Source organism: Lampetra planeri, chromosome 51 (genome assembly GCF_965212315.1).
Source record: "Lampetra planeri chromosome 51, kcLamPlan1.2.h2, whole genome shotgun sequence".
Taxonomy (NCBI): Eukaryota; Metazoa; Chordata; class Hyperoartia; order Petromyzontiformes; family Petromyzontidae; genus Lampetra; species Lampetra planeri.
The window spans coordinates 5,442,496-5,462,024 of NC_136157.1; the positions used below are offsets into that span (position 1 = coordinate 5,442,496).

The window sequence follows — 19,529 nt, forward strand, 5'->3', positions numbered from 1 at the left end:
AAAAATCGTCCAAAATCGCGTGACGTCATTTATGGATGGCCCCAAAGATCCCCCATGTAGCCTTAACAGTGCTGTTAGCGAGTAGGACCAATGAAGGGCGGCACGGTACACGAGGGGGTGGGTGGCCAGAACCACGCCCGACCGCCTTTGTCTCCCTAGTGGCGATGTTTTTACACACCGCACTGAGTCGACCTAGGGGAGGCCCAGGACCGGTTCAGATCGCCACTGGTGTTGGCCGTGAGCGGGAATCGAACCCGGGTCGCTGGGTTCAGAGGGCGGCGCGCTAACCGCTATCCCACCTCTCCCCATGGAAGTGTAACACACAAACACACAATCAGTGTCACAGGAACGCACTCGCATAGTGGTGTCAGTGCAGAGACAACCTCGCACAAGCATGTCAATGTCATGGCACGGGTACACACAAGTGTGCCAATGCTTGTGTGTGCCACCACAAAGACAAAGATCCCCCGTGTAGCCTTAGAAGACTGTAGGGGCAAGTGCTGTTAGCGAGCACCTATGAAGGCCGACACGGCACACGAGGGGGTGGGTGGCCAGCACCACGCCCGACCGCCTTTGTCTCCCCAGTGGCGATGTTTTTACACACCGCACCAGGTACTCATTTGAGGCTGAGTCGACCTAGGCGAGGCCCAGAACCGGTTCAGACAATCGCCGCCGGTGTTTGCCGTGAGCGGCAATCGAACTCGGCTCTCCAGGTTTCGTAGCGCGGCGCGCTAACCGCTACGCCACCGCTCCCCACATGCACCTAACATGTGCCACACACGCACGCACACGCACACACGCACGCACACGCTACCACAGGAGCTCGCCAGCACGGGCCGCTGTGTAAGAAGGCCGGCCTCCTCTCCTCGCGATGGCTGGACTCACGCACCGTGTCTCCCTCTCTGGAGCAACGATACTTCACCTCCACCACCTTGTCCACCACCACCACCTCCTCCTCCTGCTGCTGCTGCTCCTGCTGCCGTTCTCGCTGCCCGGTGACGGCGGCGTCGCCTCTGCGCAGCGAGCGGGGAGGGACTGCCCGCGGGCGTGCACCTGCTACCACCGCGAAGAGGTGCACTGCACGTTCCGCTACCTGAGCGCCGTGCCGGCCGGGCTGCCGCGAGACGCGCTGCGAATCAACATGGGGTGGGTGCGTGCCGTGAGATGCGTGAGTTGCGTGGGTTGAATCTTGATTTGAAGTTTGCGTGGGTTGCGTTGCGTGCGCGCGCGCCAGCTCCGAGGGCACGGCAGCTCCTCGCTGCTTTCATGATGATCGTCGAGATGATTATGATGATGATTATTGATGATGATTATTGATTATTGATGATGATTATTGTTGATGATGATGATTATTGATGATGATTATTGTTGATGATAATTGTTGATGATGATGATTATTGATGATGATTATTGTTGATGATGATGATTATTGATGATGATGATTATTGATGATGATTATTGTTGATGATGATGATTATTGATGATTATTGATGATGATTATTGTTGATGATGATTATTGTTGATGATGATTATTGATGATGATTATTGTTGATGATTATTGTTGATGATGATGATTATTGATGATGATTATTGTTGATGATGATGATTATTGATGATGATTGTTGATGATTATTGTTGATGATGATGATTATTGATGATGATTATTGTTGATGATTTTTGTTGATGATGATGATTATTGATGATGATTATTGTTGATGATGATGATTATTGATGATGATGATTATTGATGATGATTATTGTTGATGATTATTGTTGATGATGATGATTATTGATGATGATTATTGTTGATGATTATTGATGATGATTATTGTTGATGATGATGATTATTGATGATGATGATGATTATTGTTGATGATTATTGTTGATGATTATTGTTGATGATGATGATTATTGATGATGATTATTGTTGATGATGATTATTGATTATTGTTGATGATTATTGTTGATGATGATGATTATTGATGATTATTGTTGATGATGATGATTATTGATGATGATTATTGATGATGATGATTATTGATGATGATTATTGATGATGATGATTATTGTTGATGATCAGTAACGTAACGAGCGTGAGCTATTCGGCAGGATTGTCCGACGTTTCGTTCCACGCGTGCTGGAAGCTTCTTCAGGAACAAAATTGTGTTTGCATTCAGTTCCTTGGGGGCCGTCCGTAAATGACGTCACGCACCTAGAGGGGGAGGGGGTCAGACATTTGTGACGATGTGTGACGAGGGGGGGGGTGTTTAAAAAATGTGACGTCACGTAAAAATGCGAAACTTTAAATAAATATAGATGAAATTTTGATTTAAAGCTTTCGTGACTGCAGGGATTCATATTATTGGTTCTTTCGGTAAAGTCACGTAGAAGGGAAATAATAAAATAATATAAATATTAAACAATACATATTCTCACGACGTTTCAACTGCAACACAAGCAATCATCATCAGGTGTGACATCCACAGCAAGAACATTTTCTTGTTGTGGATTTCACATATTTGTACTATTTTATTATTTCCCTTCTACGTGACCTTAGCGAAAGAACCAAGAATATAAATATAGAATTGTTATAACACTAATTGCTATAACAACACTCCTACAACATCAGAGTGCAGCGCCACATTAAATACGCACTACAATGACAATACTTTAAAGCGATTTGAAGCATGTTTTTTTTCAAAATGTAAATGTTTTTTTGGTGGGGGGGGGGGGTCAGAGCTTCGTGACGTCATATTTGAGGGGAGGTCTGATTTTTTGTGACGCCGTGTGACGAGGGGGGGGAGGTGTCAAAAATCGTCCAAAATCGCGTGACGTCATTTATGTATAGCTCCTTGAGAGCTCAGTTCCTGGGAGTTTCTTCATGAACCAAATTCATCATTGGAACCTCATTTGCCAGCAAAAAATATGATAATTGTTTTTTTACCCTTCTATCTGGCAACAAAACTGACACCTTTTTTTTACAAGGAGTCATGTTTGCATAGACCACAATACCTGCAGCCATAATGCAAACAAATACTAGGCTCTAAGGAAAGCTGTCTCGGGTGTGGACCAATCAATTTCAAGGACAGTGCATATATTATCAGAGTTATGTTTTTTTTGCATTATGGCTGCAGGTATTGTGGTCTATGCAAAAATGACTCCTTGTAAAAAAGGTGTCAGTTTTGTTACCAGATAGAAGGGTAAAAAAAACAATTATCGAACCAAATTCAGTTTGCATTCAGTTCCTGCAGAGTTCAGTTCCCGAAGAAGCTCTCAGAACGTGGACACACGGGACGGGACGTTGGGCATCACGACGCTTCACGCGCTGGGCGCTTCTGCAGCGCAGCCGTCCGCTGCTGTCTTGTTCGACACGATGTTGCGACGTTTCGCTCCACGTGCCCGGGTGACAGCTGTCTTCAAAAGCGAATTCTCTCTCGGCACCAGGACCCACGCCACTCTGGATTTAGTTTAACCGAAGAAGTCCCCCCTCCCCCCACCCCTCCCGCCCGCACGCGAGGCTAAATATCGGACATTGCGAGGAACGACACGGGGCACGAACCGCGAAAACACGTGCTCTCAGAAACCGCGTTCGTCTGAGAGTCAGCCCAGCCACAGCACTCGCTCGGGTGATGATCATCGTACGGTGATCATCGTCTAAAAGTCAGCCCAGCCACAGCACTCGTTTGGGTGATGATCATCGTACGGTGATCATCGTCTGAGAGTCAGCCCAGCCACAGCCCTCGCTCGCTTGGGTGATAATCATCGTACGGTGTTGAGTCCTTCAATTCGGCTGTCCAACGCAAACTATGATGGTTGCGAAGAACAGCGAGCAGCAGCAGCAGCATTTTCCTGAACGCCGGTGGGATGAGAGGCACCAGCCCCTTGAGCGAAAGCATCGTCCGCACTGTGGGCAAAAGTTGTTGGTCGTCTGCTGGATGGGATTCGTGTTTTTGTACCGCTGCTGCTGTTGATGCTGATTAAAAATTAACCCGTAAAAACAAAGTTTTTCACTATAAATCCTTTATATGCGTGGCGGCTAGAGTCCTCTCGTCCTCTGGCTTGAGATGGCTGCCACCTATGGGTCAGATGATTGTCTGCCACCATTAAGCAATTGGTAATTAAATATAAAAAAAAAATCCCTAAACAGCGTAAAATTTTGGAGAAAAAAATTTCACGAAAATTAATTGTCACGCACAACGAGTCTGTGTGCAAAATGTCAGCTCGATTGGATCACGGGAAGTGGGATAAAAAACGACCGAAAGATTTGCACAGTCGTAAGCAAGCAAACAAGCACGCATGCACGCAAGCAAGCAATGGAACTTAATATAAAGGATTTTAAAAAAAAGGAATTTTTTTCTACAAGCCTCTTGACCGAGTCGGCTGCAGCAGCCACTCCTCCACCGCTTTACGGATGACCTTGACATCTTCCTCCCGCGTGTTCCACATTGACATTGGCCGTCGAGAGGGGTCTCTCAAGGGCGTCTTGATGATCTGGTGGCATTGCGTGGTTGGCAATGAGCCCTGACGCAAGTAATGAAAAGCCTTCCAACCCTCCACCCCCCCCTCAGCGCCTTCGCACCCCCCTCTCCGCATGAACCCACCCAAGACAGTGGACCAATCAACTTCAAGGACAGTGCATATCATTATCATTATCAGAGTTGTTTCTTTTTTTGCATTTTGACTGCTTGTGTTGTGGTTATTGCAAACATGATGCCTTGTATAAAGGTGTCAGTTTTGTACCCGTTGAAAGGGTAATAACCTATTACGATATTTTGCCACTGGTAAATGAGGTCTCAATAGTGTTGACGAGAATGTTTGTTAAAGTACCATGGGCGATGCTGGGGTAGAGGGGGGGAATCAGGAGATGGTGGGGGGGGGGGTAACCAGTGAACGTCATTGGTGGGGGGGGGGGGTAGCTGTTAAGGTGGGGGGCACCGGTTGAGAAGCGTCGACGGAGCGGCGACTTTGTCGTCTCGCCCACGACGTCGCGTGACCTTCCGTTGCTTGCGTCCTGCTGTGTGCGCGCCAGGTACAACAGCTTGACGGCGCTGGACGAGGGATCGTTCGCCGGCCTGGCGAAGCTGGAAATCCTCATGCTGCACGGCAACGAGATGCGCTTCCTGCCAGACGGCGTGTTCGGCCAGCTGCGTGCGCTGCAGGTGCGCGTCACGGTGACCCTCCGTGACCCCCACTGCGAGCACCTCGGTCACTCGACGTTTATTTGTGTTGTTGCTGTTGTTGTTTAAAGCCTCGCGTCCCATCGCGAACAAGTGATGGCGTGAATGAACGACGCTTCGCGGCGCGGCGCTGATGTCTCCCCCCCCCGCTGCCTCATTCAACGCGACAAACTTGTCTTCTTGGTTCTTTCGGTAAAGTCACGTAGAAGGGAAATAATACAATTAAAACATATTTTATTGTTTTATTTTTATTCTTTTATTATTAAACATAATATGTTATTATGTTTTATTTTTTTAATTTTATTATTAAACATAATATTTAAATATGTTTCATTTTTATTATTTTATTATTTACGTTCTACATATTAATATATAATGTTTTATTTTTATTATTTTATTATATCCGTTCTACATAATAATATATTATGTTTTATTTTTATTCTTTCATTATTTCCCTTCTACGTGACTTTACCGAAAGAACCAAGAAGATGAATTCCCGCAGCCACGAAAGCTTTAAAGCGACAAACTTGGTTTAGTCACAGGCGGCCGCTCCAGTTTCGAACCCAGCATCTCATCGGTGGTGGACAGCGGCGTTACGACATGGCCAACCATTTGACATCGACAAACCCGGTCGCGCGTATCAGAAGCGGCGTTCACTACATAGCTCCAGGCTGCCACAACGGTGACACCTCCATCGCGCCGCGTGCCCTCCGTCCAGGTGCTGAAGCTCAGCTACAACAAGCTGCGCTCGCTGCGGAGGCCGGCGCTGCGGGGCCTGCGCTCGCTCGAGCGGCTACACCTCGACCGCAACCTCCTGGAGCGCCTCGACCCGGACGCCTTCGTGGGCCTCACGTCGCTGCGGCTGCTCCAGCTCGAGGGCAACCAGCTGCGCTCGCTGCACGCCGACGCGTTCGCCACGGCGTTCGTGGCGCGGGGCGCCGTCGTGTCGACGCTGGCGCACCTCTCGCTCGCCGACAACCGCCTCCGCTCGCTGCCGCCCTCCCTGCTGGCCTCCATGCCGGCGCTGGAGAGCCTCACGCTGCAGGGGAACCCCTGGGTGTGCGACTGCGCGCTGAGGCCCTTGCGCGAGTGGGCCGCGGGGAATGCAGCCGGTGAGTCAGCGCCCTTGGCTCGGAGTCGCCGTGGGAACTTTTTTGGGGGGATTTTCGAGATGTCGCGCGGAGCCTTTTTCGCGTGATCGAGATTACACCGGTCAAAAAAAAATTTTTTGCAACTGTTTTAGACTAATTTCAGGGTGCTGATTCCAAATCTGATCTCAGATTTGCTCTATCACATTTCATGTTATGCTATCGGCATACCCCATTTTCATTGATTTTACCCGAAATTAACTGTCACTTATGATTGCAAGTTGTTGCGAGTCAGTGACTGCTTTAGTGTTAAAACATGGTGCTTTATTTTTAGGATAGTATGTTCATAATATCATTTTATGTAGATATCCACATTTATTTAATATTTTTCTTCTGCATTTTTTATTGAAAATGCAATATTTGATATCTCAAAAACCTGATGTGATAGACAAAAACTGATACCAGATTTGGAATCAGCACCCCAAAATTACATTAAAACCGTTGGAATACCTTATGCCAGAAAAAGTGTGTTGACCAGTGTCATTCACGGTGTTTGTGTTTCGGGTTTGATCACGCAAAGGTAGGCGAGGTTAGTTAACATCTCGGCACGGTGGCGAGATGTTAATTAGCTCGCCTGATATGCGATTGAGGATCTTCATTTAGACTGCAGGAGGAATCCGATGAGCTGGACAAATCCGATCACTGTTCCCCCTCGTGGGCCACTGGGATGGAAACTTCCAATCACATCGCAGAGATCGCACGGGGTTGTATGCGTGTTGCTCTACATTCGCATTGAGCCCGTGTTAGACCCAAGCCTGTGTTAGTCCCGAGCCTGTGTTCCACTTGCTTGCTTGACCGCATTTGTAACCCATGTCTCCCTTTAACAATTACGCTCTTTGGTTGAGCGACCTCTCGCCTGCTTTGAACTGAAGGTGATCATCTAGATCTCCTTTTGGAGAAGGCACAAGTCACACGACTGGCTCAAGGCCAACCAATAGAGAAGAGCGCTACGCACCGTTCATCTATACAGAGGCACAATTTTTTTACTTGTGAGCACATTTTTTTCATTTTCATGCGTGTGCATGTCTACCGACCCTTTTTAGCCTCAACGGTCCCTGCCGTGGTGTGACGGTCAGCACGCTGTGACCTGCAATACAGGGGTCACCGCTTCGATTCGATCTCCCGGCACGGCGAATGAAACAACGGATCTAGTTTCATAAATCCATGCCCTGGCCTCGGCAGTCTCTTTGGGTACAACCGCAGGTCGCGTGTGGTGGGGTAAAATATGGGTACTGCCATCTCTTCCAAGACATCTCGCCAGTGCGGACGAGTAGGCCAAACAACCGCTAGAGCTCCTGCCAGAGGAGGGCCCTTCCGCCAGCAGTGGCGCAAGCGAGCGGTTCAACGGGGCCTGCGCCTTCACCCGTTACCACTCCGTGTGCGTCTCCCCTCGCGCCGCAGACGTTCTCAAGTGCACGGCGGTGGACGGAGGGAGCCGAGACGGAGACTCGCGGTGTCCCCGCTGCGCGAGCCCCGCGCGCTACAAGGGGCGCCACCTGCTCTCCGTCCCCGCACGACGGCTCGCCTGCGCCGCGCCGTCCGTCGCCGCTCCCGGGACGCCGAGGAAACCCGACGGCGACGGCGTCGGCGAGCCGCCCCTGCGGCATCTCCTGCGGGCGCGCGCGTCGTGGGCCACGCTCGGCCTCAACCTGACGGCCGGGCCCGGGCGGGCCGCGACGCTGCGGTGCCGCGTGGGCGAACCGCGCGCCGTCACGCCGGTCGCCGTGCGGTGGCTGGATGACGGGACGGTGCTCGTGGACGGCGCGTTCGAGACGCGCCTGGCGTGCGACTCGAGCCTCGGAGACGGCCGGCGGCAGCTGCTGAGCGCGACGGGGGGGGAGGCGGCGGCGAGGGTGGGCGGCGACGCGGCGGGGGGAGGCGGCCCGCGGCGGCGCGAGCTCCGCTTGACGAAGCTGCCTGAGGTTCACGGCGAGGCGAGCGCGAGCCTCTACGCCGTCGTGGCGGAGCGGGGGGAGCTGTTGAGCGACGGCGCGGCCCTCGTGGCGAGCGTCTCTACGGAGGCCGACTGGCTCCTGCAGCCGACGATCGGCGTCTCGCTGAGCGGCGGCGTCGGCCCCCCTGGCGCGGAGGACGGCTTGGACCTGACGCTCACCACGGCGATGTCAGGGTACCGTGGAGCCGGGGACCACGGCACGTCCGAGTGGGTGCTCATCCGTGGCGGCGGCAGCGACGGCGACGCACGGCTCAACCAGGCGGTGGTGGAGGGGGCGCCCGTCCAGATGCTGTGTGGCGTCGATGCCGCCCCGGGGGCGCCGGCCGCGCTCCACTGGACCCTCGCCGATGGCACGCGGGTGCGGGAACCCTACGAGAGCGCCGACAACCGCGTGACGGCGGCCCGCGGTGGGCAGCTGCTCATCAAGTCGGCGCAGGTGGCAGACTCGGGTGTGTACGCGTGCGTCGCTTCGACGAGAGACGACGCGGATGCGACGGAGTTCAGGCTCGAGGTGCTGCCGGCAATCGCGGAGGGGGCAGCGGGCGAGGATTTGTCGGTGCTGGTTGGCGGAGACTTGGGGCTCCCCTGCAGGGTGCTCGGCTCGCCGGACCCATCAGTGGTCTGGGTCTTCCCCGACGGCTCGGTCTCCGTGGACCTGCCTTCGCGTGGGGACCATTCGGCCACCGTGAATGGCACTCTGAACATAAAGGGCATCGGCGCTGGGGACGGCGGCCTCTACAGGTGCGTGGCCATGAATCGGCTCGGAGCCAAGGTCCTGTCCGTGAACGTCACCGTCGCATCGCCGGACGCCAATGGTGGCGACGCGAGTGGAGGGTGGAGGCCGAGCTCCCAGCTAAACAATGAGAATTCGTATTTCCCCTCGGGAAACGACGGACTGCCCCGCGTGGACCTTTACAACGCCACGCGAAGCGATTCCTCCTTGACGCATCCCCCAAGCGCGAAGCAGCACGGGAACAGTGTGGCGGGCGAGGCCAGAGTGACGGAGAAGGATGAGAAGCAGGAGGAGGAAGATGAGGAGGAGGAGGAGGACGACGAGGAGGGTGAGGAGAGCGGGCATGCTCTGAAGAGTGGGCCAAGCGGGAGAAGGCCCGCTGGACCTGCGGGCCCACGCAGGATTGACAATGTGTCGGTGAAGGAGCGCGACCCTCAGCGGTGGGCCCAAGTGCTGGAGGAGGTGAGGCGGCGGCACAGAGAGTGGAGGCGCCGGGGGGGCCACAATGACAGCCTCGCCATCACGGCGGCGGCCGCGACTCCGGCCGGACACGACCTCGCCCCTTCGCCCGGGGCATCGGCTGCTGGCGAGACCGAGACAAGCACTGAAGGGAGCGCCACGAGCCGCGGGGTCACAGTGGGGTATTCTGGTGGCCGTGATCCGGAGTGGGCGAGCACATTTTCCGGTGGGTTGGTGGAGCTCTACGACGACCACTCCGCCATCGTGGAAACGGTCTCCTCCGACGAGCCCGTGACGCCGGCGTACGAGGCCGCGTACACCGAGACGTACACGCTCGGCGCGCGGGCGGCCATTCACACGAGCACGGCAGACGCCGACTACGGAGTTTCGGAAACGATCCTGAGCCCTTTCCCCACCACGTCGGCGACAACCGAGAAATCGGACGTCGCCTTGACTCGACGGACTTCGGCGGCGGGAGACCGCGCGGGGGCGCTTCCCGCGAACGTGGACCCAGAGCACTCAGGCTGGGGTCCCGACAACTCCTTCACGAGGCTGCCATCGCGCCCGCAGGTGCAGGAGCACGCAAGAGAAGCGCAGCATTCCTGGCACCGGATATCCAGCACGACGACCGTGCCCAGCGCTCTCCTCCCTCCGAGTCCTCCGCGAAGCGCGTACGGACGCTGGCACGAGAAGCTGCAGTGGGCCTCGGCCGTGGGCACTCCGGCCGCAAGCCTCTTGCCTTTCCTCCAGCCCGAGGCACTCCTTCCAGTCACGTGGGGGAAATTCCGCAGCACGGACGGGGACCCGACGGTGCGGGCGGCCGTCTCCGCCACCGCTGATCCAGAGCTGGAGTCGCAGGTTCAAACGCCGACGGGGCCCGCGCATGGGTCGTCATCGACGTCGTCCTCAGAGGGCTCCGAGCGACCCCGCGGCATGACGAGGCGTCCCTCAGGCGTGACGGACCAGAGGGAAGGGGCCACGTCCACATCGAGAGCAGCCCGGGCACAATCGCGCTCGGCTACGGGATCCGACCCGGCGGCCGGTTCGCCTCCGTCTCGTTGGCAGAACACGTTCACCGGACCGCCGGTGAAGGAGGGATACCAAGCGCCGCTTCCCTGGGATGGGTTGCCACGTCCTGCCGTGTCCGACACGAGGTTAATCCCAAAGGGCGCCCACTCGACCAAGACACGGCCGCTGCCCACGGCTCCGACCACACGCAACGTCAAGAGAGCGTTTCCCAACAGGGCGGCGGCGGCGGCGATGACGGCCCCAACGACCGTGCTGCAAACGGATCACGCTCACGACCGACAGGGGGAAGCTTCGGCGGAATCTGCCGAGGGGCCTCCACCGAAAGACCAGCACAACCACGGCGACGAGAAGACCACCACGTGGAGGGAAGAGAGCGGCTCGGATTCGTCCAACGCCGTGCGGCCCCACGGCGATGCCGACGAGGATAGCCTGCATGGCGTGCCGGTGATCGTGGACAAGGCGAGCACGATGATCGCGATCGTGGCCGACTCGGACGTCGCAATACATTGCCCTGCGATTGGCAATCCTCCGCCAACCATCAGCTGGACGAAAGTGGCCACAGGTGACATATTGCAGAATTCACGTGGTTGTTTTGTTGTACGGACAGCCAATTATTTCCATAAACTAATACATTTTACCAGGTAAAGCCCACTGAGCCATATATGTCTATTTCAAAAGTGACTTGGCGATCACAAATGATAGCTCAACAAATTGGCTTATCACGTGGAAACTGCTGTGCCAGGAGATCGAGTTGATCTGGAGGCCTCTGGTTGGAAAGTCCAGTGTGCTATCCATCACAACACAGCAGCATCCCTTGTTTAGTGTATCCAATAAGCACGTTGCAAACAAAAAACACTCGTCCAGTGCTAATGAACAGCTGCGGCTTTGGTTTTCCCAGGCGCCACCATCAGGGCTGGCTCCAGGCTGGGCAGCCGGTTCGAGGTGCTGCCCAACGGCACTTTCCTCGTCCGCAGTGGCCACCTGCAGGACCGCGGGCAGTACCTGTGCACGGCCGCGAATGACCGGGGCTCCGACCACTACACCGTGACTCTCACAGTCCTCGCCTACCGGCCGCGGGTACGCCAGCCGCGCTTCCAGAACCTCACGGCACACCAAGGCGAGCCGGTGGAGCTGCGCTGCCCGGCCGAGGGGCGGCCCAAGCCGCAGGTGTCGTGGCTGCTGCCGGACCGCTCGTTCCTGCGTACGGCCAGCCTTGGCGAGGGCCGGGTTACGCTGGCGCCCGACGGGACCCTGCACATCCGGCGGGTGGCGGCGTCCGACCGCGGCAGCTACAAGTGCATCGCGAGCAACCCCGCCGGGACGGACACAGTCGGCTTTCAGCTCGACGTGATCTCCGCGCCGCCCAAGATCGCGCAGCAAAAGACAGAGGATCTCCCTGGCGTCGTGGGCCAGAGCCTCGTGATCCACTGCAGCGCCGGTGGCTTTCCAACACCGAGCGTCCGCTGGTTGCTGTCCGACGGGTCAGTTGTGAGGCCGTCGCAGTTTCTCAAGGGCAAGCTGTTCGTCTTCCCCAACGGCACGCTCCACATCGCCCGGCTGGCGACGGCCGACAGCGGCAGCTATGAGTGTGTTGCGACCAACGCCATGGGCGTGGACAGGAGGGTGGTCAGCCTCAGCGTGAGCAGCCCCCTCTCGCCAGCCAAGATCGCCCGCAACAAGCAGCGGGCCGCGGTGGACGTGCGGTACGGAGAGGTCGCGCTCCTGAACTGTGTGTCCTCCGGCGACCCCCAGCCGAAAGTCATTTGGAGGCTGCCCTCGAAGATCGTGATCGATACGCTGTACAGGTGAAAAAAGAGATTTATGCTGCCATTCATGTTCCGAGACTGGTACATGCGTGAGTCTATGGGTCTCTGTGTGAGTCTATGGGTCTCTGTGTGATGAGTCGATGGGTGTCCATGTGAGTCCATGAGTCTCTGTGTGAGTCTATGGGTCTCTGTGTGACTCTATGGGTCTCTGTGCGAGTCTATTGGTGTGAGTCTGTGTATGTATGTTGAAATTATTTCGCACCATACGTAGTAAACAGGAGGTGCAGGGGAAGGAAAACAAACGAAACAAAGCAGTTCTAAAGTGACTTTTTAATTTAGTGTGCGAGTCCAAATATATGAATAAGCCCAGCTTCCACACAGTACTGTGCAAAACACTTACCATTCGTTGACTGAAGCCAATGATCAACCAGGAATGGACCGAGTTCGTTACGTTCTGCCGATCCATACCTCCGCTTACGTGCTGAGATCATGTCTGGTTAGGTCGTAAAACAATTTTTTTTTACTATTTCTAGCACCTAAATCGGTGGGTTCTCAACCTTTTTGGTTTGGTGGCTCCTAAATCAACTGCAACCTCATCTCAATTAGCCTCGACAAAAGTGAAGAGCTGCATTGGGGTAAGAGGAGGGTAGAGGAACGTGCTAGAGCAGGCGAAGCAAAGGTGTCCGGAAAACTCAAAAGGCCAGAGTTGGCACCGCTGAGATTTTGAGTTGGTATCCTGGAAGCTACCCAAGAGTAAACTGGCTTCTCAATTGCAGTGAGCTGACGGTCTCAGTCTCATCACCAGTGACTGCACGAAAAGAAAGACGTGACGGTAAACTTGGTTTTCCTCTTAACCCTCTCCCCATTCTGATGACGTGCGCGTGTACGTCATCGGTTTTTCTTCCGGTTCTGTTGCAATCACGTACAAGTACTTTGTCGGTACCGAGGCACCCACAAGGCCATGCGAGATGCACGGGTTTTCCTTTTTCACTGCAGAAGCAGGGCCGTGCCGTGAGCTCTGACGTCACACGCGATGATGCGGTGACAACCGGGTTTCGAGGTGCACCGCCTGATGTCACACGCAATGTGCACGTCGTTGGCCCCATCGGTAGCATGGCTGGGACTCGAGTCAGATTCAGATGTCGTGTGGGGTCGGCACCTCAGAAACATTGCTCGACTGCGAGGCAAGGTTTGCCGCCAGCTATCGTAGAGTGGCGGCGATCGTGTCACCGTGATTCTCTGCGGCGAGTAACGACGTCTTTTAAAACAACTGCACCCGTTTCAGACAAAAAAATTAACAAGCCAAGATGACGTGCCACCCCATCGAACAAAGACGGTCACCGCGTCGTGCGCACTTCTGCGGCCATCTGGAACGCTCTTCCTTCCGATATTAGGAGACCACTGGAGCTATGAACTTTAAATTCATCTATTTTCTTTAGAACTGAATTTTGTGTTTAGTTTCTTGTCCTTCCCCCGCACCTCCGATTCGCACGGTTGGCTACGTACGGTGAGAAATAAGTTCAACATACTTTCGAATATCGACCACCGTGGTGGTAATTTATTTCATTCCCCCCCCCCCCCCATCGTGCACTTGCAGCCCCGACAACCGAGTCTCGGTGCACGAAAACGGCTCACTGAGCGTGGGCACGGTGATCGAGGGCGACGCGGGCGACTACCTGTGCGTGGCGCGCAACAGCCTCGGCTACGACATGCAGGGGGTCACAATGAACGTGACCCTGGAGGCGGCGCGGATCGACAAGCGCGCCGCGGGTGCCAGCGGGACGGACCTCGTCGTCGGCGCCGGCGGCACGGCGTGGCTCGACTGCGTCGCCTCGGGCCTCCCGCGGCCCGACGTCTCGTGGAGCCTGCCCGACGGCACGATGGCGGACGGCGATGGCGAGCGGAAGGACGGCGGGCGGCGCACCGTCCTCGGGAACGGCACGCTGCTCGTACGGAACGTGGCGCGGGGGGACGAGGGCGTCTACACGTGCGTGGCGCGCAACGCGGCCGGAGGTGACGAGGCGACGGTGCGCCTGAGCGTGCCGCCGAGGGCGAGGCCACCCAAGATCGAGGGCCACGCCAAGAAGGCCGCCGCCGCCGTGCCCCTGCAGGTCCGGGGGGGCGACGCGGCCCGGCTCGGCTGTGACGCTGCCGGCGAGCCGAAGCCGAGCGTCGCGTGGGTGCTGCCGTCCAAGCGGGCGCCGCTCACGTCCGCGGACGGGCCGCGCGTCCAGAAGGATGGCTCACTGATCATCGAGCGCGTCGGGAAGGCCGACGCCGGCGTCTACACCTGCATCGCCCGCAACGCGCTCGGGGAGGACTCGAAGGCGATCAGCCTCGAGGTGGTGCTCGTCAAGCCCGTCATAAACGGGAACCAGGACAGGCACGTGGTCACCGGCGACTCGGCCGTCAAGTTCTCGCGCAAGCGGATCAACTGCAGGGCGGACGGCGTGCCCCAGCCACGGGTGGCATGGGTCATGCCCGGCAACGTCGTGCTGACTACGCCCTATGAGGGCAGCCGGATATCCGTGCTCGAGAACGGGACGCTGGAAATCAAAAACGTGCGGCGCTCGGACGCTGGGGAGTTCCTGTGCGTCGCTCGCAGCGAAGCCGGAGAGGCGACGCTGCGCGTGAAGCTGGCCGTGGCAGACACGTTGGAAAAGCCGGTTTTAAAGAACCCAAAAAACGAGAAAATCATCACCAAAGAAGGCAGGGTGGTCACGCTGAATTGCTCGGCAACCGGTGTGCCGACGCCAGAAACAAATTGGCTGTTCCCGAACGGAACCCTCGTCAGCAAGTGGCAGAAGATGGAAAACTTCCGGCATGCCAAGGACGGCGCCCTGGTGATCCTCCGTCCCGCCCAGCGGGACGCCGGTACCTACCGATGCACGGCCAAGAACGCCGCGGGCTTCGTGGAGAAAGCGGTGACGCTGGAGGTCGGCCAGAAGCCCGTGATCGCGCTGCGCCACAGGGGCCTGGTGCGCAGCACCAGCGGCGAACCGCTCTTCCTGCACTGCGTCGTCAGCGGGAACCCCAAGCCCACGGTCCGCTGGGTGCTGCCCAATGGCGCGAGCGTCGACGGCACGTCCCGCGCCTCCGCCGCCGGCGGGCGCGCGGCGCTGCTGGCCAATGGCACGCTGGCGCTGAGCGCGGCGACCCCGCACGACCGCGGCACGTACGTGTGCCACGCCGAGAACACGGCCGGGCACGCGTCGGCGGCCGTGCCCGTCATCGTGGTGGCGTACCCGCCGCGAATCACGCGGGGCCCGCCCCGGACCGTGCTGGCGCAGCGCGGCGCCAGGCTGCGGCTGCGATGCGCCGCCATCGGCGTGCCCAAGGCCGACGTGGCGTGGGAGCTGCCGAGCGGCGCCAAGCTGTCGACGGCGAGCGCTGGAGCGCACGCGGCCGGCGGCAGCGGCGGCGTCTACTTGCACCCCGCAGGGACGCTGTACGTTCAGACGTCCAGTTACGAGCACTCGGGCTTCTACAAGTGCGTCGCCAGCAACGCGCTGGGGAGCGACGTCGTGTCCACCTACGTGCGGTTTTATTGATGGGTCAGTTTTGTTTGTTAGTAATGGGTCCATTGGTTTTTTTTTTGACTGGGGGGGGGAGGGGATTGTCGAGCAATTGGCCTAAAAGTGGCTTTAGCTTTCAAGGTTGACACGTGCGGCCACCGCAGCAGCGCTTTGCAAGCGCAATGGTCTCTATTGAACTGCACCAGCTGAGCATCGTACGGCAAATGCTGTGCCTGTATCCCGCACCGATGGACTGTTCAGAATAGCCCAGGGAACGACTTATGGGCGGCAATCTCAAAATCAAGGGGGAGACAGTTAATGCCACTGGCTGCGTCGATCATTCGCCTAAAGATGTTCAGATATTCGCCGGATGTGTGAGTGTGAACCTATGGATGTCTCTGTGAGTCTATTGGTATCTATGTAAGTACAGTACGTATGTATGTTGAACTTCTTTTGCACAGTACCTCCGACTAGTCCACCGTGTTAATCGGAGGTGCAGCGGAAGGACAACAACGCAAACGCAAAAAGTAGTTCTTATAAAATTAGTTTTCAATCTAGATTTAAAAGTGCATAGCTCCAGTGGCTTCCTCACATCGGAAGCAAGAACCTTCCAGACGTCCACAGAAGCGCATCTGAAAGTGCGTAATGCGGTGACCGCCGTTTTCGTTCGATGGCCGCCGCTGCTGCGATGATGAGCGGAGTTCGCGTGATGATGGTTCATGCTCCTTGACGCCGGGTCTCCATCGTGTGTCAAATCGTCACCACGTTGCTTCTCCTGAAGATGGCCACTGGCTCACTCGGCAACCTCGACATGAGAACACGAACATTGGATGATCAACTGCCCACAAATGAAAGTCTACGAAATTCTAAATGTGCCAACCAGAATGTGCGAAAGACTGAAAAGTGGCATTAGAAATCAAAAATGCTTTTATATTTTATTGCTGATTATAGCCAATTTAGATTTTTATACGTTCTATTTTTAATGCATTTAGTGTGTTGGTTAATTTTACAACTACCTCTGCTGACAATGTTACCACAACTCTATGCAAAATGAATGGCGATCCATTTATAGATACCCCACCAAAATACACGCACACTGCATTCAATATTTCAACGCTCTCCTCCGTGAGATATGGATCCGTCGCTTTCAGAGCGTTCAAACCGCTGTTGAGAAGAATTGAGATGCCCATTTTCAATCAGTGGGGTATCTAAATATAGATTACCCTGTGCTAAAGCGCCTCCTTAGAAACGCGTGGATTACAGTGCACTTTGATCTCAATTATGACAATTTTCTGTAATCTTCATCATCAGCATTGACTTCATTAACCTCTCCTCTTCACCCGTCACAGATCGTACTTCCTGGCACACCCCCTGATACCCCTTTTCCACTCGCACATCCGGTCCGTGCCAGCACGTGGCCGGCACACACGTGTGCCCCACGGTGGCTAGGAGATGTTAACTCCCTCGTCTTGTATGCAGGAGGTTGTGGGTTCGATCCCGACCCTAATGCCTGCTGAAATTCGGAGCTTGCATGTTCTCCCCGTTGTTGCGTGGACTTTTCTCCGGGTTCTACAATTTTTCCCTCCACATTTTGGACTCAACGTCACGCGTTCAGAGTATTTGGCTGCTATAAGTTCTCCCATGATGAGCCACTGTCGCTAGGTCGCTTCTGAAAAAGAGCTATGTAGCTCAGCGGGGCCTTACCTGGTACAATAAAAAATATAGTTAATAGTGTTACCAAGGCTCGCCATGGTAAAAATGCCAGTTTTTCCCTGGCATTTTACCATGGCAAGCTTGGAAGCGAACCATGGTTTCCCGGCCCCACAAGACATCCGAATCCGACTCGGGTCCAAGCCGCGCTAGCGACGGGGCCAACGACGCACGAAATGCGTGCAACGTCAGGCGGTGCAACTCCGAAACGCGTCAGCGCTCACGGAACGGCCCGGGCTTGTGCAGTGGAAAAAAAACGTGCATCCTGACGGGTGCTTCACATGGCCCCGGCACAGTTCGGATGTGCAAATGGAAATGAAAAGAGGTATCGGAGGCCAAGAGGAAGACATTATTTCACGACTACTACTGCTGCTGCGTAGGTTTATGGCGGTCGTGTTGTGTGGCTCTCTGGGATGTTCGTCAGCAATGGTGTCCGACGTTTCGCTCCATGTGCCGGTTATAACCTGAAAGGACATTCGCGATTAAACAAATTGCTATTATATTGTTGTTTTTATCTGCATCTGCCGGGTTCCTCTTGAAATGTGTAGCCTCAATTGACTTTCGCACCTGGTTATGAGTAAAAAAAAGCATTACAGAAGAACCCATCTTAATGACCACCCTGTTAACGATTATTCGCTTAACAACGGGCCTCCAGAGAGCCCAATGTGTAGTGTATAGTAGTGTAGTGTATAGTAGTGTAGTCTATAGTGTAGTGTATAGTAGTGTAGTCTATAGTGTAGTGTATAGTAGTGTAGTGTATAGTGTAGTGTATAGTAGTGTAGTGTATAGTAGTGTAGTGTATAGTAGTGTAGCCTATAGTGTAGTGTATAGTAATGTAGTGTATAGTAGTGTAGTCTATAGTGTAGTGTATAGCAGTGTAGTCTAGTAGTGTAGTGTATAGTGTAGTGTATAGTAGTGTAGTGTATAGTAGTGTAGTGTATAGTGTAGTGTATAGTAGTGCAGTGTATAGTAGTGTAGGCTATAGTGTAGTGTATAGCAGTGTATAGTGTAGTGTAGTGCTCCATAGAGCCCAATGTGTAGTGTATAGTAGTGTAGTGTATAGTAGTGTAGTCTATAGTGTAGTGTATAGTAGTGTATAGTGTAGTGTAGTGCCTCCATAGAGCCGAATGTGTAGTGTATAGTAGTGTAGTGTATAGTAGTGTAGTCTATAGTGTAGTGTATAGTAGTGTATAGTGTAGTGTAGTGCCTCCATAGAGCCGAATGTGTAGTGTATAGTAGTGTAGTGTATAGTAGTGTAGTCTATAGTGTAGTGTATAGTAGTGTATAGTGTAGTGTAGTGCCTCCATAGAGCCGAATGTGTAGTGTAGAGTAGAATATTGTATAGTGTAGTGTATAATGTAGTGTATAGTGGTGTTGTGCCTCCATAGAGCCCAATATGTTCGCTTACGGACTATTCCCCTGTTAACGATGGGCTGTTGTAGGTACACTAAATATTAATGAATGCATTGATTAACCATGTTTATTTTGATGTTATTTTTATAATTGTTGTTAGTATATTTATGTATTAATATCCATTGTTAAAATATTATAAAGTACGTTTTTGGGGGAGAAAAAGGTAACTTTTGATGCTACCGTGTGTTTCCTAGACTCACTCGATGACCAAATCACTTGACGACCGGTTTCGTGGAACCAATTACCGTCGTTAAGAGGGCTTCTCTCGTACTTGCTGTGATTATGATGATACTCGTTGTTTCTTTCAGTAAAGTCAAGTAAAGAAGTTTTTTTCTTGCTGTGGTTGTCCCACCTGATGACGATTTGCTTGTGTTGCGATCGAAACGTCGTGATCTATTATTTTTCTACCCACGTGACGTCACCGAAAGAACCGAAGAGTATGGATGCCTGCAGTCACGAAAACTTCAAATCAAGATTGATTACACTGGTCAACACACTTTTTCTGGCATAAGGTATTCCAACGGGTTTAAGGTAATTTTGGGATGCTGATTCCAAATCTGACGTCAGTTTTTGTCTATCACATCAGGTTTTTGAGATATCAAATATTGCATTTTCAATGAAAACT

General features: G+C 54.1%; 1 protein-coding gene across 1 annotated transcript; it reads left to right on the forward strand.

Annotated features, from left to right (window-relative positions):
• The first annotated feature begins 823 nt into the window (after window positions 1-823).
• Window positions 824-19,242, forward strand: LOC144734557 (immunoglobulin superfamily member 10-like). The gene is made up of 7 exons (XM_078616804.1): window positions 824-1,146; window positions 5,030-5,159; window positions 5,896-6,289; window positions 7,727-9,296; window positions 9,414-11,062; window positions 11,399-12,305; window positions 13,864-19,242. The coding sequence occupies exons 1-7, from the start codon at window positions 872-874 to the stop codon at window positions 15,815-15,817; spliced, it is 6,879 nt and encodes a 2,292-aa protein (XP_078472930.1). The 5' UTR covers window positions 824-871; the 3' UTR covers window positions 15,818-19,242.
• The last annotated feature ends 287 nt before the right edge of the window (window positions 19,243-19,529 follow it).

Coding starts and splice junctions, on each gene's coding strand:
- LOC144734557 (XM_078616804.1), top strand. CDS start 872: ATGGCTGGACTCACGCACCGTGTCTCCCTCTCTGGAGCAACGATACTT. Junction 11,063..11,398: donor CTGGACGAAAGTGGCCACAG/GTGACATATTGC, acceptor TGGTTTTCCCAG/GCGCCACCATCAGGGCTGGC. Junction 12,306..13,863: donor GTGATCGATACGCTGTACAG/GTGAAAAAAGAG, acceptor GTGCACTTGCAG/CCCCGACAACCGAGTCTCGG.